Consider the following 21,830-nt stretch of genomic DNA (forward strand, 5'->3'; position numbering starts at 1 on the left):
TCTTGGAGACACAGCAGCCAGAATGCTTCTCAGCCCTGTTTCCCAGTTGCCTTCTCCAGAGTGCAGGGGAATGAGGTTGGTTTTAACCAGATGTGGGATTCACCTGAGTACCTTCTAAACCTGGCCCAGTTTTTTCAGCAGAGACTTTTTTTACCAGTGCCATGCGTGGTACATGGAGTGGTGCCTGTGGACCTGTGTTTGATCAACATGTGCTGCAATTTCCAACCCTCCCTGTCTCATGTCTGTGGCTTTACTGAGCACTAATGGGGGGAGTTTGGAACCTTGTGCAGTCTTGCACAGCAGAGAAGTGGAGAGATGAGATGCCCCAGGGAGCTAAAGGGCCAGGAAAGGTCCTGTTAAGGACTTAGAAGGATTTTCAGTGTCACCATTTGCCTTGGTAGCAATTCCCAGCCAAGCTAACATGGTGCTGTACTGCAGGATCTTGAGTAGTCATTGTCAGCCAAGGTGACAAGTGTGCAGTGATTATTTCTGAATGTGTCAGTCTGGCTGGCGTTATCCACCTGTGAATGATGCCTTGCCCACTTTTTTCCTCCTTGCTGCTTTAAGGTAGATATGTTTTCTTGAATGCCTCTAACAAATGTCAGTTATAATACAAACATCTCTGAGCTGTGCTGTGGCTTCTTAGTTTTTTAATGCTCAGTTGTTCTGAAATGTGTTTCAATTGCTCTGCTGGTAGCCTTGCCTGTGAAAGGCACATGAATGGATCTGTTTCCCAAGATTGTTTCTAAATTGGCTGGTGTGTGCTAAGTTTTGGTAAGAAGAGATTGTTTGCCTGCCCTTTTTACTGTTGTTTTTCCAATTCCAAGATATGAATGAGAAAGTTTTACTTTGTGATGTTTCTGAAGAGATATTGTTCCTGTAAAACATGCTGTGTGAGCAGACTGCCCCATAAAGTAGGACTGTGAAATGCTTTCCACTCCCATCTACTTCTTTTGACAGTTGTTTTGTTACTTACCTGGTTCTTCTGTGCATAAGAAAAATGTAATCTATGCTTAGATTCTCTTTTTGGATTATCTATATATTCATTGTTTCCTCTAGCAGCTCCTTTTATGATTTATTTCAGCTACTCTTAGTAACATAATGTTTAGTCCTTTTTCCTGTTGTTAACTGAGGCTATCAAGTTTCTTAGGGCCATGGAGAAACTGTAGTTCTTATTACAGGATAGTCTTGCTGCTATGACTTCAGTATTCATAGCTCCTTTATGCTAGGCTTGGGTGCCACATGACTCTAAAGCAAATAGGAGTACTGAGAAGTAGAAGACTCACATTTTATAATCCTGGGTATTTTAGTAGGTATGTCTGATAACTGGTGGTTTCACAGCTTCACCAACTTCTGTGCTGGGCAAAGAGGGTCTAACCTGGCTGGAGCTGGCAGAGCTGAACTCATTTGTGTTGGTCATGAAGTTGTTCCCAGGTCTGGAAGCTCGGGCAGCAGGATAACGTGTTTCTAGCAGAGTGCTCTGAGAGCGCTGATGAGCACTGTTGGATTGCATTAAGGACGTGGAAAAAAAGGCTTTGGGCAAGTTTCATTTCTCTGCAGAAGCGAGCTACTGCAGTTTCTTTACTTGTCATCTTTGGAGTGTGTTGCTAAGGAGAAAAGAACAAAAAGACAAGAATGAGTTGCTAAATCTTGAGATACTTGCACAGGAAAATATTCTTGATAACATAATTATTCTTAAAGCCAGTGCAGTTCCAGAATCTCTAATAAAGATATCTGCGCTGAATGTGTCTATGTTATACATGGATGCCTGAGCTTGACAGCCTATATAGATAAGGTCATTTTCATTTGTTTTGGTTAAATTCTTGTATGGGTCTTATTGTTTGAAGTAATACTTCTGTTGCCTTCTTTGTGGTAATTTTGCCAGGAAATTGTCTTCTTGAAGTTCTATGGGTATGAATTATGACAGAAGTCTGATCTTTGGTGTTATGTAGTTGCTCTATTTATTACAGGGTGGGTTTTTTTTTGGTTTTTGGTTTTTTTTTTTTAATTTCTCTTTTTCCAGGTGAGGTCAAGGTCAATAACAATTGCGCATTGTAAAGAAAAAGCTTAGGTAACCTCTACTTAAATGTACATGAGTACTTCTTGAATTTCTCTTCCATCTCTTTGAATGTCCCTTTTCTTTCCATGTTTTCAGCACTCTTTTGGTGAAACGCTTATTTTCAGCCTCAAAGGCTGGGGTAGCTGGGACTGTTCTGCTCTCTTTCCCAGCTTTTCTTTGAGATCTCCTTTTCCTGTGAAAACGCGTTGACAGATTCTCTTTCATGTGCCTTGATTTGCCAAGTGATACATGCTGCGAGTACCGCTAAATGCCTTCATATCCGACTGAGCAGGAGATTTTTGGTATTATTTGCTTATTCATATACAACTGTTTGAAAAATTAAGCATGTACAGGCATATTGTTGCGATCTGGCCCCGGAGCAATGAAGTTGTTGTTCCGAGTTCAATACAGAGTGATGGTACCCTGCCAGCTGAAAATCTCATCTTCAGATTTTTCATCGTGCTTTTGTGTCTGTAGCGGAAGCCTTGTGAATTAGCCTCTCAGGACCTGCTTTCAGGTGCTGCAGGTTGGGACTTCCATTTATTCCTTGAAGTAACAGGATTTTGGAGCAGCGAGCCTGCTGACCTGAGCAACTTAAAGCTCAGTCAAGGGGTTTTTTCCTCTGTTGGTAGCACAGCACAGTTAAGGATATGTGTCAATGAAGAGAGTCCCTGTGGATAACTGGGTTTCTAGGATACAGCGTATGATCTGCTTTAATTAGACAGTTACTCTTGTCTTCAGGCTCTCGCTCATTTTGCTGCTTGTAGAGATTTTATAGTGATAATGCAGTGTAAGAAGTAAAATTGTTTTAAGGATGTATTTTTTTGCTTGTGTGCAAAATGCCACTCAGTGATCTGTTATCTGCACTAAAAAAGAAGCTAATAGAAATTTAATTGGTCTTTTCAAAAGCTTCCAGGATCTGCATTTTGGTGGACACTGCAGTGTTTAGTATAAATATAAGGCTTTTCCCTAGTCATTCAGTTGGATGAAAACTGACACGGCTGCTTAGAGACTAAAAACCAAGTTGCTGTGCAGAAAGCAATTAAAAAGAGGGAAAAAAAAAAAAGGAAATGGGGGGCAGGAAACCTCTTCCATTTTAAAAATGTGACCCGGTTATCCCAATGAGCAAATCTGATGAGAGTTTTTCTTAGAATTAACATTTGTAAAGTCAATTCAAGTTTGTGTGTACTTTATCTCTAGCATATGGCTTCCCACACGATGATGTCATGTACAGCAGAGTGCCAAAAAAAGCGTGAATGCTCCCAGCAAAAGCTACACTTTGAACTGGGATTTGATGTGTGGTTTCTGTGCCTGTGTGTGCAGGGCCAGACAGCCAGTCCTGTTGGAGCAGCGAGCTCTGCAGGGAGGCACTGCTGTCCTCAGCTGTGGGTGATGGTCTGCAGGAAGGCACGGTGGCCATGGAAGGCTTCTGTGTCATAAGCATCTACTTTTCTCCCCTCTGAGATGTTGGAAAGGGAGTGAATTGTCACAGCTGATTTGCTTCAGAGGTGTTCTAGAGAGGGACTGTCAGCTCAAGGCATCTTGGTGCTGTGAGAGCTTCCTGCAGTTCCACAGGAGAGGATTTCTGTATCCTTGGGGTTTGCAGGTGTTGTGTAGGCACAGCAAACTCTTTTGTGCTTGGGCTTTGTTCCCAGCCCACTTCTTAGCTGAGTCATGGTTTTCCAAAGGTTGTAATAACGTTTGGGAGGTGGATCTCACTTTGTGCTTGTGTTTATGGAGTGGATGGTGGGGTGGCTCACTCTGACCCCTCTCTATGTTCTCCTGCCCTTAATGCCTGATGTTGTGGTCTGCTTGTTACCTTCTGTTACAGAACGCTCTCTTTGGGTTGCACAGTTTTTGATCTCTTTCATGCAAAACAGAATGTGTCACAGTGGTATAAAATTAAGAGAAACTGTGCGTTCTTTTTATTTTAGTCTACCATGTACTGTAAATTACTACAGGGTCCTGTTCTGCTTCAGCAGTGGCTATCTTAGGAAGATTCCTGGATCAGAGCATAGATCACAAGTTTCCTCCTGAGCTCTTCCATTGGCTATGCAGTGGAAGTGTGGAATCTCAGACTGCCTACAGGTCTTTAACATGATGGTTACTAGCAAATGTCCTAAAGGAAATTTTGAGGGTGGTTTAAGTGATGGAGAAGGAAAAAAATGTCAGTGCCAGTGCCTACTGTTACAGGTTCATTGGTATTGACTGCCAAATGCAAGAGTTCAAGAGGATTTCAAAGTGTATGTTTTGACTGGAGTATGAAATGCAGTTAGGCTGCCTTCTAAACCTCTTTCTTTACAAAACCTTTATAACTCTGCTGGCCAGCAGGTTTGTCTTTGCCCCTTTGTGCTGTGGTGCACGTGTTCTCCTCATACAGAGATGGAAGCTTGTGCTTATTTGCTGTGTAGGAGGGGGAGGTTCTTGTCTACTTGCACCTGGGCAGCAGCTGAACCACAGCTGTGCGTGTGGGTGAAGAATGACTTTAAGGTGTTCCTGATCTTTTTTGGCTATGTATTCAAACATGAAAGATGTAAAAGTGAGCATGTGTGTACCTAGGCACTCACTTTGCCTGCTGCTTCCTAGTAACACTTATTTTCCTCATAATACAGATTTTTCTGTCATGAAATTTTTTCATCAGCTGTGGTGAGAAAGAGGGCTGAGACAGCATAATTTTTCAATTTCATTAGTTTCTCTGTCTTTTAGCCTTTCAGGTGGTACAAGCAGCTTCATTAGTTAAAATTCATATGAGCATCTGGTAAATGGTGAGGGATTCTTTTACAGTAAGAAAATCAACATCTTTGAGAAAGAACTGTTGAGACTTGGTATAGTTTGTGTCCCTTGCTGCCCTGAGGATGCACTGGGCAGGGGCGCAGCATATGCTCCAGGGACCAGAACCTTCCAAAATCTTCAGGGAGCTCCACAGAGCAGCTGTGAGCTGGAGCTTGGGAAGGGAGGGACAGTTCAGGCCCCCATCCCTCCTCTCCCTGGCTTTTGTGTGCCAGGGGTAATTATTGTCACTGTTCAATCCGTGCTTAATGCCTCCCAGAGAAGAAAGCAGACAGCTTTCCGTCTGCACATGCTTCTGTGACTGGTATTTTCCTACAAGCCAGACACCTAAGAAATTTAGTTAGAGGCTTACACAAGGGAGCTATATAAATTTTTTGCAATGACCTAATGCATACAAGCTCTTTTGGTGGAAGCTGTACTAAATCCTGTTAAATAAATTAGGAAGTTATTAAGTGTTAAGCTGTAGGAGGAAGAGTTAAGATTTTTTTTTTTCAGATACATTTGCTTCTATCATTCTTTCTACCCTTGGGTGGTCTTGAGTCCTATGCTGCATTCACTTCCTATTTTTTGAAGAAAATGTTAAAATATATGTTATCAAAAGCTTCTCTTAAATGAGATATGCTGCTCCATCCCATAATCAGATAAATGTTTCAAGTGGTGAATATTCCTAGTGAGCTCATAGCTTTAATTTTAATTATTTGGGAGCTCCTGTCACGTATTTAGTCAGGAATTTTACCGTAATATTTGGAATGCATGTAGCATTAATTGCTTTTCTACCTAAAATGCATCTGTTTGAAACAATGGGCAGCAATAAAAGAGCAATTTTTCTCCTTGCCTTAAAAACATAGCTATTAAAATTTAATTCTGTTGGTCATTGTGTGAGTACACAGAAGACTTTTTTTAAAGTGATACATGTTTTGAACTGTTTTGCTGCTAGTCTGCTGGCATTTTCTGTTGTTTGCAAACTTTATTAGTCATAACTTAGTTTCTCAAAAATAATAGAATGAAAATTGCTTGTTCTATTGTTAAGGTCTAATTTTTACTACAAGGAAAGATTTCCTGTCTTTGTTGTCATGCCTGTACCTCTCTATGATTTAATACCTTGATAATATGGAAGATTACTGACTTTTTAGTAAATACTGAGAATTGTGGTAGTGTACATTTGCCATATCTTATTAGCAGAGTGCAGAAAAGTGATGCAACTTTTTTGAAGTCACTTGAGGCATCAGTGCAGAGGTGAGATTACATCTGGATCCTGCATTTAAAAAATACATGGAAGTATATTTGTTATAAATGAAGAATATAGAAAAGCCTATCAGTATACATGTATTATGCATATATACATGTATATATACATGTATATATACATGTATATTACAAATATATATTTAAAACATCCTTTCCTTTATTTATTCCAGGTTATAGAACAGACATTACTTTTTAGCACTGCAGCTACAGGAAGGATGCAATCTGCATCCCTCTAATTGCTGTCTGGAAAAATTAGTAGTCTAGTTTCTGGTTTATGAACTTGTGTAGTTTTTTGGCATGCAGACATGGTATATTTTTGTCACCAAAGAACTCTGTGGACTGCAGCAGTCATGAGAAGCTTCTGTCCTTCCCAAATTCACATGTTGCCGCACCTTAGCGGGGCTGTGCTTCTGTAATTTTGGATTTGGCGGTTTCAGGGGTTGCTCATTTCAGTGACAGGTTTCATTACTTGTGACACCAGCTAGTTTTGGGGGGCAGCAGGAGCAGCAGAGAGCAAGGCCACCAGCAGATTTCCTATGTTATTGCTCCTCCCATGTCCCAGTGTCGGTGTCTGAGCTGAGGCATTGTAGCGGTGCCATCTGTGATTCCTGTGGCCCCTGCCGCTGGTGCTCGCCTTTCCTCGCCTTTGCTGTAGCTTGGGATCACAGCTTTGTTCCCTAAGCTATCTATTCTTTTTCATAATGTTATCAGCCTGCTGGAGTTTGGCTTGTCTGATGTGAGCCCGTCTGAAGGGGAATGGGGAACAGTCACCCGACAGTGACAGCTGTGCAAACAAACAAGTCAGCGCTGATGCTCATCAATAGCTTTGTGCAGCCGCGGCATTGAGATGCAGCAGAACATGTGCAATCTGTCTGCTTCCTTTGTCCCACGGCACAGCCAGAGCGGCCACTCTGCGCTGATTGTCATGCCATGGTGTGCCTTCCGCTCCTTCCCTTTCTCCTTTGCTTTTCCTGCCTCTTTGTGGGCTGTCTGGCTGCTCCCAAACACATCTGCCACGCGTCCCATCTGCTCTCCCCGAGAGGCACGCTCAGTCCTGACAGGCGCTATTCAAGTGGTGCACTGTTCTGTGGAGTTGACAGAAAACACTAATTTGTATTATTAATGGCGGATCACTAATGCTCCCTGCTTCTGAAACGCTGAGCAAAGTAAATAGGCTGGAACATCAACTTGTAAACTTAGTGGTGGGTTTTTCAAAATCCTGCATGCGTAGGTGAATTTTTCTCATTTCCACTTACCATAGGTAACAGTGTTCTTGCTTTGTCTTAGACCTTATAACTTTTTCAAGACACCGTGTGTTTTCTCTGGGTTTATCTCGGCTGTTTGAGGGGCCTGGAGAGCCCGGAGGTGGCCTTGGGGCACCCGCGTGTGCAAGGACGAGAAGAGGCTTCAGTTCTTCTTTCTGGTTTTATGTTTATTAATTGTTTATCTAAAAGATGTTCTTTCAGCCCAACAGAGATCCGCACAGCAGTCAGCCATGGGCACACTCCGTCCTGCCCTCCGGGCAGCCACGTATCTTTATACCCTTTGCTACGTGTACAATATTTATCATTTTTCTCCAATACTATCTATTGTTATAACTCGGTGTACTCTTAGTAATAACCAATCCAAAGGTGCCACCGTGGCCAAAGAAGATGGAGGAGAGAAGGAAGAAGAAGGAGGGCAGGACACACCCCAATTCCTCCATCTTACTCCTCTAAACCCCCCTGTACATAAATCCTAAACCTTGTGTCTCACCCTCTAATTAACTAATCCCTTCACCATTCACCCCGGTGAGGCCCTGTGAAGCCCTCATCCTTGTCGTCTCCTGTGTAGGGTTAAAGTCCAGCTACCAGACACTTCTGGCAGCATTCCAGGAGTCCCGAGCCCCCCCCAGGGTCTCGGAGGCTCAGCATCTCAGGACTGAGATATTGAGATCCGACATCTCCCCCTTCTGTTTGCCCCAAGAAAACCTCTTTTACAATCCGATTCATGGCATCTGGGACGACATGGATGAGGACTAGGAAAGCTATTACAATATAAAATCCTAAACTACTAAAACATAAAATCCTACCCTTAAAATTCTTCTCCAAATGGGAGAAATGTCAAAGAAATCTGCCCTTAAAATTCTTCTCCAAATGGGAGAAGTGTCAAAGAAATTTACCAGCTGATCAATATATGATCCTTTGTCAGTTTTCCCCTGTAATAGGTAAATTTATCCCATTGCCTATTGCAATTCAAGATCCCAAGGAGAAAACCCCCCAGAGTCTTTCGTTCTTATACAGAAATATTCAAGACCCCAAAGAGAAAAAACCCCCCCAGAGTCTTTCCGTTCCTCTTGTTTCTCTTCTGAGTTGTCCTTTGCAGTCTGAGTCCCGACTTTTGTCTGAGTATTCGTTTCTTCTTATATCTTGTTGAGGAAAATCGTTGCATAGTTGCAGAGTCGTTACGAAATGATGCTGTATCTCCGCTGAACCGATCTGGTATGTTGTGCACTCAGGGGTTACCTAGTTTTTGATTCAACTGACAATAGGGTTAGAACACACACGCCTCCCCGGGAGGGGAGAGGCTTGGGACCCCGAGGGTTTTTACCAAAGGCACCAAGTCTGGAGAGGGCCCCTCCTCGCCTGAGACGTCACCGTGGGTCTGGCCCGCCCCCGCCCGCGCTCTTTACTCTGCGCATGCGTGCTTTCCGAGCCGCCCTCTGTCTCTCCCGAGGTAATTTTTTCCTCTCCCTTTTTATTCCGCCTCTGAATTTTCCCCCCTCGGTCTGCCCCGGACTGTCTCCTCCTCCTCCGACGCTGTGTGTGTGTGTGGCCTTTCGTCAGTGTGTGTGCCCCGTCCCCGCCGGCACCCGCGCCCGCCGCGACTCGCACCGGGTTTTTTTTTTTTTTGCGTCACAACCGCGCGCCTCTTGCGTCTCGCCGCAGCTTTCTGGGATTGCGCAATTTCCCCCATGCCGCTGCCCATGTCGGACGCCCCTTCTGCGCTGGCATGTGACTCTGCCCTCCCGGGTTCTTGCGAGTTTTGCCTGCCGCGCGCGTTTCTGCTACTTTGCCGGCCCCCGGGGCCGCTGCACCCCCCGGCCCTGAGCTTAGCAAAGCCATATCTGAACACGCGTCTCTTGTTTTTCCTTCAGCCGCGCTCCCCGCCTGCTCCGCCGCCGCGAGAAAGCGCCTCCCCCCGGTCCCCTCTCCCCCCCCGTTCTCCCTCTGCTCCTGAGTCCTCCATGCTCTCTGGACTTTTTGGACGCTTTTTGGGAGTTTCCCGAGGTTTCTGGGTTTTGGGACCGGGTGTTTTAATAATATTTCTTGCTCTTTTTTCTCCAAGAGCATTTTTCCACTCGGCCTTTTAAGGCCAGAGCTAATAATTTTTTCCTGGAGCCTTGCTCCCCTCTCTCTTTCAGAGAGTCCCCCCCCCGGACGTCTGGTGCGTCTCGGGGTTATTTCTTCCTGGCCTTTTAAGGCCAGAGCTAATTTTTTCCGGAGTCTTGCATTGCTCCCCCCTCTTTTGAGGGCCCCCCCCCGGACGTCTGGTGCGTCTCGGGGGTTTTCCTCTCGGCCTTTTAAGGCCAGAGCTAATTAATTTTTGTATGTTTGTGTCACACCTTATAAGGTGGACAAAATTTCCCGTTGTTCCTGGGAAGGTGTGCCCCCATGTTCTTATTTTTCAGGCTTTCTTACCGAATCTGTCGCCCACAGAGCAGTCTGGACGTCTCGATCACTGTCCAGCAGATCAGGAGAAGTGGTTCCAGGGCGCCTTCTGGTTCCAGTCCGGGCTGTTCTGCTACGATTGTCTTCGGCAGAAACTGAGAGATGGAATTCTCAGTGACTGCTGTTTTTTTTTTGCAGTCTCTGCTGGCTTTTTTTCTTCTTCTCTCTCTTTTTCTTCAGGGCTTTGAAGGTGGTGGTGCCCCCCCGAAAGGTTGTGGTGGTTCGAGCTCACCCAGTGGAAGCCAAGTGTCTGGTTTATCTTCCCCCGAAAGGTTGTGGTGGTTCTGGCCCACCCAGGGACGCCAAGTCTGGGTTTATCTCGGCTGTTTGAGGGGCCTGGAGAGCCCGGAGGTGGCCTTGGGGCACCCGCGTGTGCAAGGACGAGAAGAGGCTTCAGTTCTTCTTTCTGGTTTTATGTTTATTAATTGTTTATCTAAAAGATGTTCTTTCAGCCCAACAGAGATCCGCACAGCAGTCAGCCATGGGCACACTCCGTCCTGCCCTCCGGGCAGCCACGTATCTTTATACCCTTTGCTACGTGTACAATATTTATCATTTTTCTCCAATACTATCTATTGTTATAACTCGGTGTACTCTTAGTAATAACCAATCCAAAGGTGCCACCGTGGCCAAAGAAGATGGAGGAGAGAAGGAAGAAGAAGGAGGGCAGGACACACCCCAATTCCTCCATCTTACTCCTCTAAACCCCCCTGTACATAAATCCTAAACCTTGTGTCTCACCCTCTAATTAACTAATCCCTTCACCATTCACCCCGGTGAGGCCCTGTGAAGCCCTCATCCTTGTCGTCTCCTGTGTAGGGTTAAAGTCCAGCTACCAGACACTTCTGGCAGCATTCCAGGAGTCCCGAGCCCCCCCCAGGGTCTCGGAGGCTCAGCATCTCAGGACTGAGATATTGAGATCCGACAGTTTTCCTTCCAAAAAATGAAACATTTATTTCAAAACTTGTGTTCTTTCCTTCCTGGCATCAATGGCAAGATTCTTTACATTAAGAGGCAAGGCACAAGTGTGTGATGAAATAATTATTTGCTATTCCTTTGTCTTTCAAGGAAAAATATTATCAGACCATCCAAAAAATTTAAAAACATATTCTGAAGTCAGAAAAAATTTAAAGCCTTGCCTGTTCTGCATGTCTGTTGGACAGCTTAGGGTTATGCACTCAACTCTTCAGGACATCTTTTCTGTGACATTTACTTACTTCCAGCAGGATCCTGCCATGTGCCAGCTCCCCAGTCAAGCTGAACAAAAATAAAGTGGCTCTCTGTGGGTGAAGGAAGATGGTGTGCAGCACGGGCACAGATAGGCAGTAGAGTTGTTATTGTTGAATCACCTCTAGCTTTGAGTCAGAGACTTGTGGAGGTACCTGATCAAAAGTGCAGTTACTAATTAGTATGAGTATTCATCTCTGTCTGGTCCTATTAACTGTCAGCTGTATTCACCATGCTCATTATGGAGCTGTCACAGCTGCCTTGTGTACTGCTGCAGAGATTTCCAGCATGAAGCTGTGGTGAACAAGGCGCAACCTTCTCTGTTACCGTGTTTGTCTGCAATGTGCAATTCACTGTAAGCATGGGTTAGGTGTCCAAAGTACCAAGCTGGGCAGGATTTTACAGGGCTGCCTAAACTGAAATGCACATGCATGCAGGGAGAGAAGTGATTCATTTTGGCAATGTTTGGTTCCTACCCTTGTAAGTCTTCCTTTAGTAACTCCCTGCTTACACAGAATGTCACAAAGAGAAAAGTAAAGGTTGGAAGCGCAAGTCAAAGAAAAGAATGAGGCCAGGGAGGCTTCTAGCAATGAAAAAAAGTTGAGCAACTTTTGGTCAGCTAGCCGAGCTGTGTCAGGGTACATTTTGGTTCTGTGCTTCTTGGAAACTGCTTTGTCTGGTACTCATGTTAACTCCTTGTGAAAGCTGTTATTCCATGGTGGCTGCACTGTTCTGCACTGTGTCATGTTCAAGCATCTGACCTCTGCTGAAGAGGTTGAGGATGGACTTGTTTACTTGTCTTACATAGCTTTTGCAAGAGTGTTTTTTCTTGTCTTCTTGTTCTTCACCTGAGAGCATTGTAAGGCAGTATATTTTATCATCATACTCCAACTAAGCATCATAAAGCTGGTAATGCCTACAAGTGAGTTTGAGGAGGAAAAAAATGGATTGGGACTGCTTGAGAGAATAGTATCTGTTATGCTACAAAACTTTGTGCATGGAATTTGTAAAATAAAGGATATAATCACAGCATTCACTTAGTTAGGTGTGATCAGTGGTAAGCATTAACTCTCCTAGTTGTACTTTTCAGATCAGCACCTTCAAAATTTATCAAATCAGTGTGTCAGCACTTGAAAAGTTGTGTCAAGGAGTTCAGCAGACAGACCAGGGAGAAGGGAATAGGAACAGCAGTTTATCACCTCTGGAAAGTGGTGTTAGACACTGGGAAACAGATAGGTGCGCTATTCCTGCAGGACTTTCTGTGAGTTACTGAGTTCAAGGCATCCTTTAAAGGGTTACAGATGTATTTGCAGTTGAACTGTGTACTGTATCATTTGTCCAGCCCTTTATAATGTATATGCTTGTTTTTACTTTAAACTGGTCCCTGGTGGTTTAACTGGATGGTTTAACTCCCTCCAGCCTTGTTAATGGGTGTTGCCAGTGGGTTCCAACAGCACTGCCTGACACTCCCATTTGAAAATAGGGTGATCAGGCATGATAGTTAACTTAAAGATGAACGCTTTGTGTGTACCCTTGAAAACTATTGTGCTCCAATTTTCCATGATTTCCCTTAATAATTAAGCTCGGAATGCCATTAATCCAATTTCAACATTTCAGGAAAGTAATCAGCCTTTTCTCTGCCAAACTCATCTGTTCTTGGAAAAGCTTGTATACAGATCTTCTCTGTAACCCAAGAATACTTTTTGAGAGAGGAGAGTATTTTGTTTGTTGAAATATGTGGTGAATTCTCAACTTTTTCTCCTTTGTATTTGAACCTGGCCATTACTACTTGAGCTCTGCAAACTAGAGGAATAAAAGGTCTATTACAGGTGGCCTATAAAGAGAGCAATCCTATAGAGGGCTGTGAATAAACATAGCAATTGTGTAATGAAGCAATTTGTCAGTGACTGCTAACAGGCCAGGCTTCAGATGAATGGTGGACAATGTAAAAATAACATGTTACAGACATGTCACAACATGATAGCAAATTCTTCCTGTTGATACATTTGCCCTATGAAAAAGGGAACTCTTCTTCATCTCTTGTGTCATTCATTTCTGATATGAGAGGGAGGATCTGGTCCATGAACAGAGTAGATCTTCTAGTGACCTTAATATTAAGAAAGAATAAAATCAGAAGAAATTAAGGGATACTAAAGGAGAGTAAAACACCTAAAATTATGTAGATTTTCCCCTGCATTGTTCCTCGTTACCCTTTCTGATGTGTTTGCTTTGGGAGACCACTAGCTGCCATGGAGTGTAGCCTTGCCCAGGTAAGAGGGAGGCATTTTGTGCTCTTCCACAGGTCTCACTGGAGTGCTGCTGTGGAGACATATCAGTGCTTTGAAAAGAGCTTGGGTTGTCTTGTTCATTTCCAGGGAATGGAGTTTCACAAGAAATCTCACTGTTTGTGCTGAATTGCTTGTGGAGGATTTTTACTTACTTTGTCTTCGCCCTTGAATTCTGGGCAGTTGTCTCCAGAAATATTCTGTGTGACATTTGCTCATAGCAATCTTGCTGCTTGTGCTAATCTGTTGTGTTTTGGCTTTTGTTTTTCTCTCCCTCTTGATTTAGATGAGAGATCCTTGGAACAGCAGAATTTTTCCTTTTTCTCAACAGTGCATGAAAGCATATCAGGCAGCAGGACACAAACGGCCTTAGCAAGGAGTACTTTGGAGTCCCAGGAAAGTAATTTGCTTCAAACAGTTTTATCATCAGTTACCACTTCCTTTGATGGGACTTTACTTAGCCAAGAAGAAACAGCCATGATTTCAGAAGGGAGAAGTACGCCGATGGTAGATGTCTCTGTAAGGAGCAATGAGGCATTCCTAAGTGATGATGAATTTATTAGCTCCTTTTCAAAGGCACAGTGGACTCCTCCCGTGAAGTCTTTTGCAGTTTTAACAGATCATCACTCAGTTAATACAGTAGAGCCATCAAGAGAAATGTTAGAAACTGTGTTGCTAACACCTTCATTATCTGTATTTTCTTCACTGTATGATATCTCAGAAACAGCACAGCAGAAGACTCCCTTGAGTGCTGTCCCTGAACGCAGCTACACTCTCATGGAGCTAAAGCCTTTTGTACCAGATCCTGAAATACTAACAGCAAGCAGAGATGTGCTGTTGTACCCTCCAAATACAGCTGTTGCTTTCACGTCCATTCCTTCTGACAGGGGAGTTGTGGCACAGGAAAACATCAATGCAAGTTTAACAGCTCTGCCTTTTGGGGGTGCTTCAGAGGGATCTCCTCTCCATCTCAAGCTGCGGGGTGAAACCAGCCCTGGGGCCCCAGATGCCACAGTGCAAGGTGCAGACCTGTATGGTGATGTTTACACCCATGTGAGTAGCAGGGCAGCAGAATCTCTCAGTCAAAGGACTTACCCCACTCCAAGCATTCCCTGGCACACACCAGCTTCAGCAGCCAGTGCTGAGCCTGCTTTTTATCCTATTAGTCTTCCACTTGTGTCTTTCCCTCTGGATTCAGCTGCCATTTCCGTGAACTCTAAGACAGTTCTTAATGCCAGCCTGTTTACACACGAATTCTCCACTACAGCACCAAATTTGCCTGCTGGTTCAGAAATACCAAGTCAATCAGAGCTTGCCAGTGAGCTCAAGAGTCCAGTGCCTTTCACGAGATCCTACGGTTACTGTCTGTATTGTGACTCTGTTTCCCTTCTGCCAGAAGCAGGCTTTGCCCCAGAACACGATGTGGGCTCAGGCGATGATGCTGAAACTTTGTCCATCAGAGCCTCTGAAGTACAAGGCATAACTGCATTTACAACTATAATTACTGATGGGTATGACTTAGAGGAACCTACACCTGAGACTTTTGATACTTCTTTTCCATCAAGACCAGTTGTTTCACTTTCTTCAAGACTCGCAGAAATCCCTGACTCAAGCATGTTTTTATTAAGCACTACAGACACTAGAACACCTATAACAATATCTCCCTCCTTCCATCAGCTCCCTGGGGAAACATCACTGAACATCTCTGTTTCCCAGACCCTCCCTGTTCTGGAAACAATTTCATTGACTCCAAGTGCTCATGTGGAATTTCCTGGTGCCACCACTGCTCTGTTGGACTCTGCCATCACCCCCAGCGAGCCAGTCACATCGTTCGCAATCAGTCGGACAACCTTGCTGGAGCTGCCAGAATTAATGCCATCAGAATCCGTGGTTTTGCTTGACAAGACTTCTACAAGGGATGAACTGTCTTTAAATATTTCAGATTTTCCATCCAATCTTTTATCAACGCCGTTTCTTATTGAATCTAGCTACTTGTCTTTATCGCTGACCATGATAAATTCTTACTCTGTCATGCAAAGTGATTTATTAACACTGTTACCTCAGACCTTGTTGACTGGGACATCAGTACTTCCTGAGGATGTTACCAGCTGGGACTTAGCTACCACTGTCAGCTCTGCCACTGATGCCGAGGTTTCTCAGTTACATCTTAGCCAAACACCATACTTTCATTCCAACACATCGTCCCTTCCAGATTCACAGGTTCCTGAAATAATGCCATCATCGGAGTTTCACTCCGAGTCATCTGTGTTTCTGGAAGCGTCCTCGGTACTGCCAGTGGGCTCTGAAGTTGTGTTTACCTCAGCTGCCACAGGAGCTACCTCTCAGTTGGAGCCTTCCCTCTCCACCTCTCCCTCTGTGGCTCCTACCCTGGTGCTGCCCGCTCCCGACACCCAGTCTGTTACCAGCAGCATCTTGCTCAGTGAAACAAATCTGATCTCTTCGTTTACTACCTTCCCAGCAACTCCTGTCTTAAACATATCTTCATCTCTACTTTCAACTGCTCTGGGCTCTGATGAGGATATTGGTGCTACAGTTAACCCCACGCTGCTTTTAACATCTGGCAGCAGGGGCAGTGTCCCCACAGCCATTCCTCCCACAGACCCTGACATCCTTGCATCAGATGCTGACACCATCAGCATAACACCCTTTCCTACAGCATCTCTGCCTGTGACCTCGTCGTTTTCTCCCACACAATTCCCTCTGACTGCCAGCCCTCCCCCTGGACATGAAGTTCCATCAGGAAGCAGTGTAACTGCTGGTGCTGATCCATCAGCTGCTGCCACCAGTGCTACAGGCAGCCCAGGGACAATCTCCTCCAGTGTTACAGGCAGCCCAGGGACAATCTCCTCCAGTGCTACAGGCAGCCCAGGGACAATGTCCTCCCCCCCTCTGAGGAGCACTGCTCCACCTGAAGTGGTGGCTGTGACCTCTGCTGTGACAACCACCAGGCAGCCGTACGTCTGCGACATCACTGTTCCCAACGCCTACTTGGTCACTGCGGGTAAGATATCCCCAGCATTTTCATTTTGGTTTGCAGAAGCCACTGCAACATGAACCCTAGCTAAATTGCAGATTTTGGATTAACTAAGTGAACCTTATGGTGTAAATTCAGACCAAGAGCTGTAAAAGCATTGATTTATCATTTACTGTTAAAAATAATAGAGTTCACTTGAACAAAGTCCATTGTGAGAGAGAGTTACAAATAGATTACACTGCACAGAGAATGAAATTGTCCTCAAAAATTGCTGATACGAGTGTGCTGAGTTAGAGGCTGCTTTATCACTTCATTGGTTGTAAATGAATGTTACTGTCATGGTACGGTTCTGCCAAACTGTTTAATGTTCTGACTGAGTAAGTTTCTCCTTTCAGTTGTTGCTGCTGTTTATTAAAAAACACCTGCATGTGAGGTAATGTTGTCATATGTAAGAGGAGAATTGGTTTAAAAAAAGTTTGGGTTTTGCAACCATGTTTATAATTTCACCTTACTAGCTTATGTTTGTATCTTACCTCCTTCCATACTTACTTTCAATTGGATTTGGTGTGTTTGTAACCAGAAAAAGTGACATTAGTGTGTTTCAAAATTAATTGTCTTAGCATCTGTGTTTGCTTTTCTGGTGTTTTGCTGCCTCTTCCTAGCTTGTTAACAAAACAGTGCCAGCAAACTAATCCAGGGCAGCTGCAGAAGTGCTGCATTTTTGTGCTGAGCAATATTTTTTACTCTGAAGACTTAGTTGCAAGAATTAAAGCAGAATGAGCATAATCTCATCCTCCAGATATGTAGGTGATCTAGCTGTGCTAGGGATGAGGAAGACTTTTTTTAAATGTAATTTGAGTACTTTTGTAGACAAGTTATTGATGGAAAGTAAATGCAGGATGACAACACAACACTTTCCAGTTGTTTGCTTAAGCCACAGTCACAGTGTCCAGTGTGACTGTAACAGACATGACATCTATTGGGATGGGGGGATCTTAAAGCTCTTTCTAACTCTGTGGATATCCCTTTCATTAATTAATGTCACGTTTGCTTACTTTTTATTTAAGAGAAAAGTAGATACATATTTTCTGTGGCTTTTTTCTGACCTTATCTACATTCCATGTGTTGCCTACAAAACTTTTAACTGTGTTGTGGCAGCGAACTCACTCACAAGTCAGACCAAATATGCTGCTGCTTTCCCATTTGAATGCCTCAGTGGCTCTTTAAAAGTTTCTTTTATCAGAATGCTAAAGACATTAGCTGTGGAAAAACAAAACAAGAGAAAATAAACTTACAGTTCCTTAAACTTTACAGTCACTTTTTAGGATACAGTCACACCTTGACCCCTGTCCTTGTTGTTCATCTTACCTGTTTGATGCAACTGATCTCACTACCTGCTTCTTCATGTGTTGCACAGTTGAAAATGCAGCTTTGAATCAAAATCTAAGAGATGAAGCTAAAAAGTATTTTCTGACTGACATTAATTTCTAGTGCTGGCCCGAAGAGCTGTTCTACGAAATGTCACTGAATCCATCAGAGAAGTGCTCAGAGTTCAGTTCAGGAGATCAGTAGAGCTGGAGGTAAGTGGTATGAAGTGTGTATAAGTACTCTTTGGTCAATATAATAGAGTAGGGGTTTAGTTCAAATGCTAAAACTATAATTCAGACAGTCCATAGATACTGTATCAGAGAGAGCTTTATTTTAAGTTAAGTGTTAGTCATGTGTTGGTTGTTTGGTTTTTGTTTTTTTTTTTTAATGTGGACATGTCAACTTTTTTGCTTTTAGAATGCCATCATTTTCTAGGACAGACCTTTGTTGGTTTTGCTAGAGGTAAGCAAGTCATGTCCAGAATCCACTGCTCACCTCCTCTGCCTGGTGAATTGAAACTGAAGAACTTTTATCCTTCAAAATACCTGTTAAGGCAGGTCTGTTTGTACTGCTAGCTGATTACATACTTGGCACTTTAGGCAAAATGAATCGACACTTGCAGGGGAGGTGGTGGAATCCCAAATGCCTGATTCAGCAGATGGAAAAGGTAAGGGGAAAAATCAGGTGTGCAATAGTAAGATGTTATTTTTAAGCCTTCAGGTAGGTGTAACTCCTGTCCTTATTCCCCTCACAGGACTAGCTGTACGCTTGGGGGTTTCTGAAAGTTTTCTTTGATATTCAAGGAATCATCTTTGAGCAAGATTTCAATATTGTTTTCTAACTTCCAATTGTTGAAATAAGGGTTAAAGGTTCTGTTCCCCACCTCTGTGTCAAACCCTCTGAGAGGGAAAGACACAGGGGTAGTTTGGGGGTACCTTTGTTGTGTAATCAGATACTTCAGTGGTAAGGAAATACTTCAGTAGAATTATTGGTGTAGATGACTTTCAGCTGCACTTGCAGTTTTGCATGTCTGTATTCATCTAGTTGTCACAGCCCAGTACCAGATGAGCTTCTGTGAGTCAGTGATCTCATTTTTGTTCTGTAGTTAACTCAAGTAGCAGTACATTGAACATAACTTGTATTTCTTCTCATTGAACATAACATAACTTGCATTTCTTTGTGCACGGAATTTCTTGGTGCCTTTAATTTTGGCATCTCCCATGATCACTGCACTCAGTAATTAAACAACTCGTGTCTGATATTTGAGCATGTACATCTCTACTACTCAGTCAAGATAGGAGTGTTATAAATTCCTGCCAAACTTCAGCTATAGTGAGCTGCCTCTGTAAATTATAGCTAGTTTTTGTCATTTTAGCAACACCTGCTCATAAGCTACTTAGAATTTTATTTTTTTTTAATATATAAGAGATTTTTCTTTTGGTTTGTAAATTATACCTTCAGTTTGTGGAATAGCCAAGAAGAAGTCAGATGTTCATAATGTAAAAACATTTAATTTTCAGTGACCTTACACAGCTCATTAATATGGAAATGCTTATATTCTTACTATTAACAGAAGTAGGACAAAATCCATTACTTAATATTTGAAGGTTAATTGGAACAAGGATTTGATATCTCACCTTATATTTTCCCCTTTAATTTCCTGCCTTTCATGCCTGCCTTGTAAAGGTCTCAATAGGGAGAAAGCTTCTCAGAAGTAACTGTTTTTATAAATAATGCAGCTAGTCTAGCTTCATCCTTTGGAAAATCTTTTTTATCTAAAGGAAAGACATCTTTGCTGAATCAGTTTTGCTTGTTCTAGAATGCTGCTATCATATGGGTTCTGCACTAAAAATAATCACTTGCAAATATGTTTTCACCTCTAACTGTGGAATACTAACAAAACTGTTGGTTCAAAAAAGAGCTGTCTATAACAGCAGTATGTTGAGTGGTGATGTAATGCAGTATTTTAAACAGAATTTCTCCATCTTGCTAAACTTAATCAATCAAACAGACCTGACTTTTGTTAGTTGAAAGTACCTAGAAACCATGTGTGTATTTGCAAGTTATAGTAAAGCAGTGCACTTCTCTAAGCTGCTTTTTTACTGTCTCTTATTACAGCTCACAGATGTTCCCTCACTGTGATGTAATGTACAGTAAATCAGGAGACAGTCCAGTTAAATTTAACTTTGTAGTAATGTATGCTTTAAAAATAAAATCCATGGCTGTGATGGCTATAACTGCTTCTCACTTTAAATAAGAAGCAAGTTTACCAGTGAAAGGAGGATTAAAGCATTTTTTGCCCTCAGCTTTTCAGTTGAAACTTTGGTCTCTGCTGCTTTATTGTTTCAAACACTGTGAGTTGCTGAAGTGGAAAAAAGAGGAGGGAGGATCCTGACAAATGAAAAAAACTTCTGTCACTTTTTTCCCTAGAAAAATCCTTACAGTAAAGTAAGAAAAGCCAAAAATTTTAGAGTTTTTCCTTCTTGGTCTCACCATATTGCATCTGCAAAAGAATAAGACCCCATTGTCTGAGTAATTTTAGTCAACACTCTAATGTAAAGCTTATGACACTTGGGTAGGATCTGTTGTACAATGTTCTCTTGACTTGACTTGCACTGGGGTGTAAAATAAAATAGTGTTGGCAGAGACTCACTGCCAGGACCCCTGGTGCCATTAAGTTCATGCCAGCAGGAAAAGGGGTTTTGCCAGCCTCGTTTGTGCTTGGAAATTTTATCCTGCAGCTGGCATTTTTACCTTAGCCACTTGGTTGTTGTATTTAATGTGGGTTTGGTGGTGTCTCCTTAACATACCAGTTCCCATATTCCCAAATCAGTGACCTCTGCCTCCAAAGTGTGGAGTTCAGGCCTTTGCCAGGTAAATGCTTCTTCCAAAGATGCCACCTTGTGGGTCTGCACTGGCTTCATCTCTGCTTCACCACTGCTGAAGTTGTGGCTGGTACCATAGAGGTGTGTGCAAAACCAGTGAGAACTGCTGCCTCAGGATCCTGATGTGTGTAGAAGCAGAAGCTTTATTTATTTTTAAGACCTGTGAGCCTTTGTAGTCCATCTTCAGGAAGTTAAACACCCTCTGCAGGCTCTTTATAGGATTCTTAATAAGGTGGTGGTGAGAAAATCAGTTGTTGATGCTTTCTGCCAGATGTTTTCACAGCAGATAATACAGTGGAGTGTAGGCATGGATTAGGTTTTGGCAAACATTTTGCATCTGATCAAGTATTTTAGCACAAGGGACAAAGAAAAGATCAAGTCATGTTTTTTCTAAATACTCTTCTAACCTTAGTAAACTGAGTCTTAAAAGCTTTCTGTGCTGGATGTGCTCTCTCTTGTGAGGGTAGCTTGGAATGAGCTGGGTTGTATCCTGGCAACAGCTGAGTTGGGTCAGGCATTGCACTCAGGAGCAGGGATAGCTTAACTTTAGGTGTTGTGAGAGTTCTCTGCTTCTGCTGAAGGTTTCTGCTGTTGCAATAAGCTCTAAACTGCACATGGAGTTCTGTGTGCTTCTCTGGCTGTCTGGCCCAAGGCGTTAAAGTTAAAATACTTGTACATTTTAATAAAAGAAATCCATGCTTGTGTACTTTTATAGCAACATGATGGTTCAGCCACCTAATTTGTTAGCATCCAGCTGTCCTAGCAGTAGAGGTGAAACTTCCAAGAGAGAGCTGGATGGATGGCTGGGTTTGTGAACCATTAGAGCTGTGCTAAGAGCAGCTATTCTCATTCATGAATCATGATTCCAGAGTCATGAGCTGTGCTTATCTAGCCTTGATAACTTTGTAGGCTTCTCTCTGAATTAACTTAAAGACAGCATCATGCTGTCATGGGTCTGTTATTTCTGTCATATGGATTTGGCTGAAGAGAGCTAATTCTAGACAACCCTGCAATATCTCAAGCAGAAATAGCTATTGTTTTGACTTGTAGTGGTTGTAATCTGCCTACCTCAAAATTACTGTTAAAAGTGGATTTTTATTTTGGATGTCCATTCTGGAGTTGCTGTTGCTCTTCTGATGCAGTGCAGCACAGAAGGGAACCAGTGTTAGCTGTTGAGCTGAAAAAGTGAATTCCATGGCTGCTTTCCTGGTTGTCTGTGGGGCAGCACAACCAGGCAGGGATGGGGGCAGCTGAGCTGGTTTG

At 43.1% G+C, this 21,830-nt stretch overlaps 1 protein-coding gene across 4 annotated transcripts in view; it reads left to right on the forward strand.

The window, feature by feature from the left end:
• Positions 1–21,830, forward strand: part of KIAA1549 (KIAA1549 ortholog) — a 146,858-nt gene that overhangs the window by 58,147 nt on the left and 66,881 nt on the right. For all 4 annotated transcript variants that reach the window (XM_074539051.1, XM_074539048.1, XM_074539052.1 and 1 more), the window contains exons 2-3: positions 13,606–16,341; positions 17,806–17,894. In XM_074539051.1, the coding sequence (XP_074395152.1) occupies positions 13,606–16,341; positions 17,806–17,894 (2,825 nt within the window). The remainder of the gene's footprint in view (positions 1–13,605; positions 16,342–17,805; positions 17,895–21,830) is intronic.

This window comes from Zonotrichia albicollis, chromosome 4 (assembly GCF_047830755.1).
Source record: "Zonotrichia albicollis isolate bZonAlb1 chromosome 4, bZonAlb1.hap1, whole genome shotgun sequence".
Classification (NCBI taxonomy): domain Eukaryota; kingdom Metazoa; phylum Chordata; class Aves; order Passeriformes; family Passerellidae; genus Zonotrichia; species Zonotrichia albicollis.